The sequence below is a fragment of the Suricata suricatta genome, chromosome 7 (assembly GCF_006229205.1).
Source record: "Suricata suricatta isolate VVHF042 chromosome 7, meerkat_22Aug2017_6uvM2_HiC, whole genome shotgun sequence".
NCBI lineage: Eukaryota > Metazoa > Chordata > Mammalia > Carnivora > Herpestidae > Suricata > Suricata suricatta.
Window position 1 is genome coordinate 109,651,750 of NC_043706.1, and position 13,390 is coordinate 109,665,139.

Here is a 13,390-nt window from a genome sequence, read left to right on the forward strand (position 1 = left end):
ATTCCTGTCTTTCTCTTTCTTTGTTTTTTTTTTTTAAGTCATCATACCCAAGTTTGCTCTACAGGATTTCTGCTCGGACTCTGAGCAAGTTTGTTTCTGCTGTTCTGTTTCAGTGCACTGTGAGGCCAGTGAATGGAGTCCTTGGAGTCCATGCATGAAGAAAGGAAAAACATGTGGCTTCAAAAGAGGGACTGAAACACGGGTCCGAGAAATAACACAGCATCCGTCAGCCAAGGGCAACCTGTGCCCTCCCACCAGTGAGACAAAAAAGTGTACAGTGCAAAGAAAGAAGTGTCAGAAGGGAGAACGAGGTACAACCATACTAACAAAATGTGCTTATTTGAAGCCTCATAATTTGATGCAAATTTTGCTTTATTTCCTAGGAAACAGTGTTATTGCTCATGTCTAAAACCTCAAAATGTGTACCAATCAAAGCATACGTTCTCTGTAAGTTACAGAATATAGATGTGCAATATTTAAAAAATGGGAGTCATATCAAAACTATAGAAGCATGTTAATTAAATCTTGATGAAGGAGGCTGCATTATAGCTATTTAGGCCTATCTTTTGGTTTTGGGTCATTATCTTTCCTGTCATTCACCTTTGCTGGAGTCCAGCTCCAGCAGGTCCAGGGCTCCCTGAAGGATGGACGGTGTCAGGAAAAGAGAGTGGAGAGCCTCGGCTTCTTTCTGCTCACCAGGCAGGCATCTCTGCTCTGACCCAAGAGTCAGCTTTATTTATTGAAAAATGTACGGGGTACAAAACAGAAGCGGCAATTGCCTTAGACAATGATTTCTGATAACAAATTCTTTGGTATGTAAAAATTTCCCAGAACATAGATTGGTGGAAGACTCCTGCATAATCTTTACCAATAGAGATTGAAGTAGGTGACTAGATGTTTATTTTATGGGAAAGGTGGGAAAGGAGGGGACGTGTAGCATTCAAATACCTGACAAAGTTTTTAGCATAGCAAAGGCAAGAGTTAGGTCTTTGTGAGCCCGGGTCAATAGCCTGTTTTCAAGGGGAAGAAAAACAGGTTTTCTCAGAAAATGAAACATTTGCTCCTATACTCATAAAAGAAGAAACTCCTATAACAAGTTTTTTTCACAAGGTACAATTCACTTATTTTTAGCATAAGAAGGCAAGTCACTTTTGATATCAGTCAGTCAGGCGCCTTGGGGGTCGGTGCTCAAGCAGAAATTGGGGGTTGAGTGGGGGTAGATGCTGGTCGACATATGACAGTGGGAGGCCTTGCAAACCCACCTAGCCTCACAGGGAGATTTTTCCTCTACTTATGAGTTCAGAGAGACCCAGCTTTCCTCACACCTTCCTAGTGCCTAGAAAACTTTTGAGAAGCCTTATAAATAAATATACTTTCGAACATCATTTGTACAAGACCGTAGTGAAGAGACACCAGCCATGAACTTAATCCTTTTTTCATTGCCTACAAAGTAGTACAATTAGCTTGTAAACTTTTCTAGCTAAATGTATTTTAAAGGTTACATAGTATTTTTAAACATTTATTTATTTTTTTAATGTTTATTTATTTGAGAGAGAGAATGAGAGCAAGCAGGGGAGGGGCAGAGAGAGAGAGGAAATCCCAAGCAGGCGCTGCACCATCAGCATGGAACCCAATATAGGGCTTGAACTCACAAGCCACAAGATCATGACTTTAGGCAAAATCAAGAGTTGGACATTTAACCAACTGAGCCATCCAGGCACCCCTAAACATTTAAATGAATATATGGTTTTAATATTGACTTTATATTTGAAGTAAATGACCAAGGCCAGATTTTATAAATATAATATAAGCATTAATGATGTTCGATTGCCAGAATTTTTTTTCATATTATACTAACTTTGTAAACTAGGTTACAAATCTTATTAGATCAGTTGTAAATAACTCTGTGTCAGAGTTTGTTATGAAGTCTTATGACTGCCAAGAAGAAATGTATCATCTAATACAATGTTTTAAGGTAATTAAGCTTCCATTTAGATCTGCAGTTGTTAATCTTTAAAATAGGTTTTTTCCATCTTTCTCACTACTGTCCTCAACCCCACTGCCTACAAAGATATTATGTAGCTTTATATACCTGTTGGTAGTTCTGTTGAGCCAATAAATGATCCTCAATGAATTGCAGCTTGAAAGGACTTTGGCTGCCTCTGTAGTTGAATTCCTTGTGTTTATTTCATTCATTCATTCACTCATTCATTCATTCATTTATTCAACATGGTTTCATTGAATTTTTACTTTATGGCCACACACAGTGCTAAGTCCTGGGAATTCACAACTGAATGGGGTACTATCCCTATACTGAAGGTATATGCAGCGTCCAGTGGAGGGTTGAGATATTTAAATAGATAACAGTATCATATACAAAAAGGAGATTATAGATATGTGAACAAAATTCGGTGGGAACAGAGAGGAGGTTGTTGTGCAAATTTGAACATTGCTCATTTAAGAAATATCTTGGGTCACTGGTACTTTGCAAAATGTCTTTCACTATATATCAAAAAAGTTCACCATTATCAGAATGTCTCCAGCTTACTGTTGTTATTAGTAATCAAGTAATTAATGTGATAAAATTATTGAAAACATGAATGATTTTAAAGAAAACTTCAAGCTTTTGTAAATTTGTAAGAGGTTTTGATTAAAATTAGGTTTAAGGAATGAAAGTTGGCTAGTGAAAAAGTCTCTCTGGCATTTGTTATCAATTAATTTAAGACATCTTAAATTTTAAAAGTTGGATTTGGAAATCAAGTATTTCATCACTCTACTTGTTGGTAAACTCCCATAGCTGTACATTTACTTATGTTTGCTAAATTTTTTTGGAATTTAATGACTTACAGGTGGTCTTTGCTCACATTATACTTTCACAAAGATTCTATATTACTAACCAGTATTCAGTATACTTGACTTTTAAAATATAAGTTTCTTCTGATCCTTTTTCCTTCTCTCTGAGTAGAATACAGTGACATTTTACACTTAGAACTTTATACAACTAGAAAAATATAGGTGCTTTCTTCTTTTTCAGATGTGATAATGCATAGACTACCAAATGGGAAATATGGATTGCATTTATAGCTAAATTTCAGATTTAGTTTTACTTTTCTTTAATCCCTATTCATCTTTATGTCTCAAAAAGATTTGTCTCCAGTGGCCCAGAAATTTGATAGGAAGGAAACCACTTCTCCTTCATGTCTTACGTCTCTAACTTAATAGTTCTCTTAGCTTCTCTTAATGATAACCTACCAAACATTCTACTTGAACATGAAGAAACCAAATAGAAAAGCAATTATAAACTCTGGACCTGCCACTATATCAAATATCATATCAAAATCATAATGTTACCCAGAGTCATCTCATTTAAATCCTGAAATACATATTATAAATATTTGTGAAGGTATATGAAGACAAATACAATAAAGTGATAAAGATTTGATATCTCCTACCATTGGAAAAGCTAATACTCAAGTTGTTCCTAAATGCTTACAGACTCGTAAAATTAGATGCTTTACGTTCATGGTTTCAGCATTTCTAGATGAACAGACTAAAAGATAAGGCTTTTTAAATAAAATTTAGCTTGAAATTGTTGAATTTAAACTAAGAGGCTCACAATAGACAGAAGTAGATATTTGGAAAACGTATGGAGCATGTGTTCATGATTTTTTTCTGCTGTGTTGTAATTGCCAAAGGCAAAGTCTCTGGGGAAGAATGATAAGATCCAGAAATGACTTTTCAAAATGTACACAAAGAAGCTGAATTGAAGGAAGTAGTTTTCAGTAACAATGAATTCTTCAAGTTGTGAGATGTACTTTAATATATATTGAAAAAAAAGTTACAAAATCTTACACACTTACATTCTTTTTGCTAACATTCTTCTCATGCTTAGTTCTAAGAAATGAATCTGATGATATAAATGTAATTTTTGTAGTCCCTTTAATTTTTATCTCATGCTTGCCTCTTCTAGGATTATTTCCCTTACTGGGCATAGTACCTTTTAATCAGTCTTAACTTTTCCCACAATTATATTATGCTATAGATAATAAAATAATAAGAAGTTATGACCATTGCAATATTGTTTATCTTGAGCCTATTTCAATGAAATTATATATCTGAAATATCAGATACATAACATATATTTTAAGAGAGTATAAAGGCTAACAAATAGACTAGTCTCACATGTGCATTAAAATCATATAGTGAAATGGAAGTAAACAAGGGGAAAATGCATGTTCAACAGTTGTCAACTTATATTTATGAACTTTTGATATATTGCACATCATCATCGTAGATAAGGGGAAGTGCAACAGGCCAGGAAATATATATGTGCAAAAGGGTAATACTGTATGTGTAGGGGTATGGAAGGGTCAGAGGAAGGGAGATCACTAAACATGTTTCTCATTCATTTGTACATTTCTTTAACTGAAGAGAATTTCCCATAAATTTTGGGCTTCTTTCTTAAAGAATGAAAGAAATTTTGTTCTTTGGAATTGTATGAAGAATATACTAATTAATTATATGTAGTGCATAATCATGGGATAGAAAGAAGAAAGAAGAACAGAGTCATGGAAGAAATGGAGGAGGGTCTACTTTCTTGATTAAAAAAAATAAATAATATCTTTCCTAACAGAAAGAGTAAAGAAACCATTAAAGTATAAATATAGGCATACTTCTGAGATAACGTGGGTTTGGTTCCAGATCTCCCTAATAATATCCCTAATAAAATAAAATACTGTAGTGAAGTGGGTCAAATGAATTTTTTGGTTTCCCAGTACATATAAAAGTTATGTTTACACTATGCTATATACTAGTGTAATAACTAGTGTGTAATAACATTATGTCTAAAAGAATAATGCACATACCTTAATTTTAAAGTTCTTCACTGCTAAAAATGCTTATAATCATCATGAGAGAGTCGTAATCTTTTTGCTGGTAGAGGGTCTTGCTTCAAAGTTGATGACAGCTGACTGATTAGGGTGGTGGTTGCTGAGGTTGGAGTGGCTGTGGCAACAGGGAAGTCTCTTCGTTTTTTCACAAATGATCTCTCTGTAGCTTGATAGTATTTTAGCACAGGAGAATTCCTTCAAAATTGGAATCAGTTCTCTCAAACCCTGTTGCTGTTATGCCAACTAAGTTTATGTAATAATGTAAGTCCTCTGCTGTCATTTCAACCATCTTGACAGCATCTTCACTGGAAGTAGATTCCATCTCAAGAAACCACTTCCTTTGCTCATCCATCAGAAGCAACTCCTCATCCATTCAAGTTTTATCATGAGATTGCAACAATTCAGTCACATCTTCAGGCTTCACTTCTCTCTAACTATGAAAGCCCTATACCATTGTCTTCCAGTAGAAGGCTGGTTAGTCTGCATTGAAAATCCATTGTTTAGTGTAGCCACTTTCATTAACTGTCTCAGCTAGATCTTCCAGATAGCTTGCAGCAACTTCTACATCAGCACTTGCTGCTTCACCTTGTAATTTCATGTTATGAGATGGCTTCTTTCCTTAAACCTCATGAACCAACCACTGTTAGAGTCAAACTTCTTCTCCAAATTCTTCTCTCAGCCTTCACAGAACCGAAGAGATTTAGGAACTTGCTCTGGATTAGGCTTTAGCTTAAGGGAATGTTGTGGCTGGTTCGATCTTCTATCCAGAACAATAAAACTTTATATCGTCAATAAGGCTATGTTACTTTCTTACTATTCATATGTCCAGTGGAGCAGTACTTTTAATTTCCTTAAGGAACTTTTCTTTTTCATTCAAAACTTGGCTAACTAGCACAAGAAGCCTAGCTTCCAGTGTATCTCAGCTCTTAAAATGTCTTCCTCACCATGCTTATTCATATCTGGCTTTTGGTTTCACGTGGGACTCTTCCTATCACCTGACCACTTAGAGGCCATTGTAGGGTTATTAATTGGCCTAAGTTCAGTACTGTTGTTTCTCAGGGTATAAAGAGACCCAAGAAGAGAGAAGGATGGGGGAAGAACCAGTCAGTGGAGCAGTCAGAACACACACATTTATCAATTTACGTTCTCTATCTTGTGAAGGTGCAGTTTGTGGTACCCCAAAACAATTATAATAGTAACATCAAAGATCACTGAGCACAGATCACTATAACAAACACAATAATAATTTAAAAGTTTCAAATATTGCAAGGATAAATATGATACAGAGACACAAAGTGAACAAATGCTGTTGGGGATATGGTGCCAACAGACTAGCTGGGTGCAGGATTGCAACTAACCTTCAATTTCCAAAAAAAAACAAAAACAAACAAACAAACAAATAAAAATGCAGTTTTGGTGAAGTGCAATAAAGCAAAGTGCAATAAAATGAGGTATGCTTGTAAATAAAGGGTCCAGAGACATTTCCGGGGATTAAATAAGTATGAGGAATGAATGCATGTTTTGAATATATTATATGTCACCTTAGGTGCCTTCTCCAAATTAAAAGCAAAGTTGTAAAAATCATCTTTGTTTCATATAAAGGAAAAGTGTTATATGGTAATCTATAATTATAATCAATCTTTTTTTCAAGTGCCAGTATTATAAATATCCATTATGTTTTATCATGAGCATGGTATTTAAAATTACAGCAAAGTCAGTTTTTAAAAATCAGGCAAATAAAATATGAATGTCCTTTGTTCTAGGCTTGCTTCTCTGTCTTTTAGGTTACTTCTTAAAATGTTTATGACAACTATTCCAGGAAAGAATAGTTGAGTTTTCTACAGGAAGGATTTATATTAAATATTCATTCAAATTCAAAACAAAATATTTAGCAAAGATTCCTGGAACAATTCATCAAAACCTAACTAGATGGATTCATTAGCTCAAATGTGTAGTATGCCAGTTGGCTAGAGTATTTAGATGATATCCTGTCCCCACCTTCACTTCATGGAGGAAGACAGCTGGCCTACACGCTCATCCTGTGTTAGCACTGGAGGAAGGGAGCTTTCTGCTCTTTCTCTACACCTAATTAATAACTAGCCCTTTGAGATAGGGCAGAGAAAATTCAGGAAAACACAGAGCAGAAATAAAAATGGCATTAGAGATAGTGACTCTCGACCACACATGATTTTGCTCCCCAGGGAACATTTCTGATTATCACAACCTGGGGGGAGACACTACATACAGGCATCTAGTAGGTAGAGGCCAGGGATGCTGCTAAATCTACTACAATGCAGAGGACAGCTGCACCCAACAAAACCTAGCTGCTAATAGTGCAACGATGAGAAGCCCTGATAGAAACTCAATAATCTCTGTTTGTTGTCCCTTCTGGGCCTACCCAATCCCTACTGGTACTAGTTGTTTGTTCAAATCCTGGGGCAGACCAGTTGCCACCAATGAAAAACCTCATATGGTGCAACTCTTCACTGGGGAGAACAAGATGGTAGGACAGAGGGGGAAATTTTACTCCCCAATATAAAGGCAATAATCAATTTTATTAAAAATTAATACTGTTTAAAATATTCAAGCACAAACAAATTCAGGTATATTTAAAATTTGTAAGAAAGGTAGTCCATTGCAGTAAATAACACCCTTCACTCTCAGAGAAATGATTCTTAGTATAAAGGTATGTACCTCCTCTTAAAAGCTAAGCCAAAATTTTCATTTAATGTCCTCAAGTGTCTAATCACCACTTACCTTTCTCTTCACCAAAAGTAATTATGTGGCTATACCCATCTCTTGTTTTTTAACACTCTCCTACCTATTAGGTGGAGTCCTATGAAATTGCCACTTTTGTAGGTCATAAATGGCCAAATATTAGCAGTTTCATATGGTTCAACCTCATACTTCAAAATTTTGACTCTCTAAATTTTGTAAGTACTAGAAGCAGACCTAGAGTATAGTTGTTTCTGACTGAAAGATTAGAGTTTTTATACCTCAACCTAATTTAACTATTAAGCATTTAAAAATAGTACAGGCAATCATTCTCTGTTGCCCAGGTTTGTGGGCTGAAAACCATTCCACGATCCTTTCTAAGTACAGTTTACTCCTTTCTGTAAGACAGAGGGAAAGGATCACAGGCAGCACCTAGAAAGATGTGGAAAAAAATGAAATCACAGTTACTAGGTTTCTTGCCTCTAACACATTTTAATTTTTTAATGTTTATTTATTTTTGAGAGAGAGAGGGATTGAGAAAGAGAGACAGAGTGTGAGTGGGGGAGGGACAGAGAGAGAGGGAGACACAGAACCTGAAGCAGGCTCCAGGCTCTAAGCTTTCAGCACAGAGCCTGACACGGGGTCTGAACTCACAAACTGTGAGATCATTACCTGAGCCAAAGTCAGCCATTTAACCAACTGAGTCATCCAGGTGCTCTGACCTCTAACACATCTTATAATTCCATTGTATGTTCTTAAACTTCTCAGTGTTAAAGGAAAAGCTCTGCAGAAAATGAGAAGTCCTTTATTCCATGCCTTGCCATCCTAGGCACTGTACCATTCTAATCAGTCAACCAGAAGTCATAATCTCTTTATAATGAATCCCAACTTTCATTCCACTTTTATGGCTATCCAAGATATTTGTGACTTTATCCATCATGGTCAAAGTCAGGTGGCCATACTTATGGTAGGACATACTTGAGTGTTAGCATTATCTGTGCAATCCCTTCCTCACTATGGTGATAGAATCATTTTTACACTTCTCTGCTTTGTTGGTGTGTACCCTAGCATCCCTATTCTAAAAAAGCCTTTATGATAAATTATCCTTGTAAATGCCTATAGTTTCTGATATTTCTTTTTTGTGATGTTTATAAATAACTAATGCTTTTCAACCCAGTAGTATGTGCAATATGGCACACACTAGTCAGTTGACTGAGTAGAGTAGTAGTTGTATGATACTCTTCAGTCCTTAAGCAAGCAATGATCTTGCCAATGTTTAGTTCCTGTGCGGGAGGGTGAAGTTGTTTCAGTTACTTTTGCTGCCTAACAAATAACCCCAAACCATACAGGCTCAAAACAACAACCATTTGTTTAACAATGAATGTGAGTGAGCAATCCAGGCCTAGATCCACTGTGCACTCAGGGCCAGGATCCCGCATGTGGTTGCCTGGCGAGGGGACTGAGGAGACTGTGCTGGGTGTCTATCATCAGTAATATGGAGAAGGGATCCACAGGGTTCCAACAGACAGAGTAGAAGGATTTCCCTTTGAGGCTAGGCTCAGAACTAGCATGGTTTCACTTTCACCATATTCTGTCAGCCTATCAGGCAAGTCGTAAGGCCAGTCCTGATTTAAGAGTTGAAGAAACAGATTTCACCTGATGGTGGAAGAGGCTGAAAAATTACTTTTCAAGGTGGCGTGCATATACAAGGACAGGTGGAGAGCTGTCACCATCTTTGCCCTCTGCCACGAGGTCTTTCTCGTGGTTGCAGTTAGAGGAGTGTGATTGCTCATTCATTCAACATTTTTTAATTTTCAAAGGTACTATTTCTTCCTTTGCAAAAACACACTCAATAGTTAATACAGGAGATGTTGTCTTAGAGACTATTTCCATTGTTCTTTCCAATTTGTAAAGGGGAGAATAGGAAGAATAAATAAAAGTCCAGCCCTAGGTACCTTCATACTCAACAAGGTTTTATTAAAGCACCGGCTATGTGCTAGGCTGAGGATATAGCAGTGAACAAGAAAGGCAGATGTCCCTGCCATCATGTATCTCTTATTTATGCCATTCCACAAGGTAGTGATCGCCTCTGACCCCTCATTTCTAGCATATAACTGTTAAGTTTTCGCCTTTGCAGTTTGCTCTATTAAGCAGCTGCAGTTTTCACTGGAGTTTGCTAACACAGTTACAAAGACATTTCGTTTATGCTGGCAAAACTGAAATATATTTGACTACTTTTGTTCTAGTCTCAAGACGAATATATGTATTTCTTCTGTGACCACCATGTTGATGTGCTAATCTGTTTGTAAGATGGCTAAGCAGGGTTAAAGATACAGCTTGTGGCTATGGAACAGAGCTGAGTTAACTGGGCCCTTTGGAGAAATGACCCCAAGACCTTGGCTTCATTTGCAGCCTGTTCTAGCCAACTGAGATCCCTGCCAATTAGGAGGGTTCCCTAGAGAGAGACTCGGAGAGCATCAGCATAAATTTAAATTCTGGACCCCCAAGTACAGTTTCCAAAAGAGCTTTCTTGTGCTTTGCTAATTACAAAGTAAACATTTCTCCGGCAAAAAGACACTTCCCCCTTTCATGCTTCTGTCCTCCTTCCCACCTCCCTAACAGTCACTCCTTGAAACTGCTGGTGTTGCTTAAACCTCTTTGGCAGAGAAGACACCCCACATTTGAAGGCACAAAAGAATTATTCTTTCCATAGATCTTTATCTTGTCCCCTTTTTATCTACTTCAGTAACCTCTTCATGGGAGCATTATAGACTAACTTTGTAGATTGTTGTAGCCTGGCAGAAAGGACTCAGGCCTCCCAAGAGGTGTGACCAGGCAAATACAACCAGATTGCAATTAAATTCTGTGACACCATTGAAACAGAAACATTCTCAAACTTGTTTACATTAAAATCATATAATTTTTAGCATCGTTAATGGAAGTGCACCTAACAGTTTAATCTTAAACATTGCTTTCAAACCAGACCCCAAATAGAATGATGTATAATAATGATGATGTTCTTCTATTAAAAATTTTCATATTTTATTTATTTTTGAGAGACGGAACGTGAGTGGGGATGGGGCAGAGCGAGGGAGACACAGATTCTGAAGCAGGCTCCAAGCTCTGAGCTATCAGCCCAGAGCCCTACGCAGGGCTCGAACTCATAAACCCCAAGGTAATGACCTTAGCTGAAGTCAGCCGCTTAACCGACTGAGCCATGCCCAATGTATAATTTTTAATAATGGACAAATCCAAGCATATAGTTTCTAGCACAGTGTCTGGCACCAGCAGGCTATTATTGTTATCATGTACAAAATGAGTGTTAATTGTAAAGTCATCAAAACCTCTTAATCCACTATGTTTCTGCTCTCTTCTATGTATGTTGCTCTTTCTTTCCTTTACATTTTGTTTATTTATTTTTGAGAGAGAGAGAGAGAGAGAGAGAGAGAGAGAGAGAGAGACAGAGCATGAGCAGGGTAGGACAGAGAGAGGGAGACAGAATCCAAAGAAGGCTCCAGGCTCCGAGCCAGCTGTCAGCACAGAGCCCAACATGGTGCCCAAACCCATGAACTGTGAGATCATGACCTGAGCCCAAGTCAGAGGCTTAACTGACTAAGCCACTCAAGAGCCCCTATTGCTCTTCCCATTTACTCTTCAATTCGGTTTCTTTTACTTTTTGCTTAAAGTACTCCATTTCTCACATCCTCCATTGAAAATACATATTTTTAATTTTTTAATGTTTATTTTTGAAAGAGAAAGAGAGAGACAGAGAGAGACAAAGCATGAGTGGGGGAGGGGCGGGGAGAGGCAGACAGAACTCTAAGCAGGTCCCAGGCTCTGAACTGTCAATACAGAGACAGTCAAGGGGCTTGAATTCACCGCCCGTGACATCATGACCTAAGCTGAAGTCGGAAGCTTAATTGACTGAGCAACCCAGGCACCCCGAAAATACTTTTTAGTGCTTTTAATATCAGTTTCTTCAAAAACATTATTTCCTAATATATGCAACTATTTTTCTAACAGAAAAAGAATACGTGTATATTTACCCCCAATAACAGTATTTTTTTTTACCAAGCTCACTGCTACCTCATCTGTATTCGTCAGGACATTTTATTTAAAACTGACAGATTTTAAATTACCTTAAGCAATAAGAAAACTATTGGCTTTAGGCACAGTTTGCTCTAAGTGCTCAAACAATATCACTTGCTCTTTCTCATAATTTCAACTCATCCTGTTTCTGTTTTTCTTTGTTTATTGGCCTTGCTCTCTTCTGCTGCAGAACCTCTCTCTACTAAAAGAAAAGGCAGCCTAATTCTATATCCACGTTGTTCTCAATCCAAAAGGAATAGTATGCTTTCCCTTTTAGTATTTATTCATCCATTCTCATTAAAGTACTCCAATTGACCCTGCTTGGGTCACATATCCATCTCTTTAAACCAATCATTGTCAGGAAAGCTAGAGTCCTATGATTAGTCTACCAGTTGGTTGCATGCTCACACTTGAAACCAAGACATGTGGGCCATTTTGAGTGGTAGTTCTACATAGATATTAGGAGGCTTGGCTGACAAAACAATGATAATTACCTCCTTCAAAAAAACAAATTCAAAATTTTTAAATTGGGGGTTTATACACTTCTATAAGATAATCTTTGTCCAATATTTTTCATGGAAAAAAAATTTAAGTGAGAAAGAGTAACCAAAGTACTCTCTCTCTTTTAGACCAAACATGTCCAGCATAATATTAATAATAATTTAACTTAACTAATTTGTTTTCTGAATTCTCTGATTTGCTGGAAACACTTTTACGTGAGTAAAGTGACTTTGAAAGGAATAGAAAAAGAATCCACAACTCCTACCAGTGGTTTCTGGGATTGATTTGCAAGCTTGAGCAAAGATGTGTCCGTTTCTAGCTGCTGAGTATTCTGTGTGAAATGTACCAGTGTGGGTAATGACCTTTCGCTTGATTATGCACCAGGTCACTGGAACTTTAAAATTAACTCAAACCTAATTACTGAACTGTTGTGTTTATACTGTGTATACACCACCCGGTCACAACTCTAGCCTCTGCGAGCCGAGACAGCCATAATTGAGAAATATGCCTTGTAAAGGGTTGTTTTGTTTATTTGTTGTTTCTGCTGGAAAAGCCTGCTTTTCTTATTTGTGCAAAGGATCAGATTTAAGAGTTTCTGAACAGAGTCCAGTTACATTTGATATCTTCATGCAAGACATGTACATTTCTAAATAAGATATTCTTTTTATTTTTGAATTACATATATTTAATGTCTAGAGCATAATGCTACTTATTTCTCACTGATATTTTGAATAATACCACATTTCAGGCAAGGAAATATAAACTTGGGAAATATGAATAATTACTAATTACAAAAATAAAGCATACAATATATCCATACTTAAGGTTAACAGTTAACATCTAATTAATTGACAGAAATATTTTCCTAATTGACAGAAATAATAACCTAGTTTTCTGTAATGTAATTAGCAGAATGCTAATTAGATAGCTTATGATATTATGGAATAGGTACATATGATAGTGAAGTATCCCTCAGAATAATAAATAGATACGGTAAACATGTTATGATGTATATCCTACCAAGATCATAAAAGGATTCGTTTTCTTTCAAATTTGGTTTATTTCAATAGCTAAAACACAGTTTACTAAAGTATTTCATGGGCAAACCTCTGGTGGATTTACACTTGTTCAGTTTGTCAAATTTTGCTTTGAATTGTGTAGGAAAAGGGAGTTTTTCTATTTAATTTCTCTCCCTC

General features: G+C 36.7%; 1 protein-coding gene across 1 annotated transcript in view; it reads left to right on the plus strand.

The window, feature by feature from the left end:
- RSPO3 (R-spondin 3) overlaps positions 1 to 13,390 on the plus strand; it is an 84,792-nt gene that overhangs the window by 39,139 nt on the left and 32,263 nt on the right. The window contains exon 4 of the mRNA XM_029944547.1: positions 114 to 311. Coding sequence (XP_029800407.1) covers positions 114 to 311 — 198 coding nt within the window. The remainder of the gene's footprint in view (positions 1 to 113; positions 312 to 13,390) is intronic.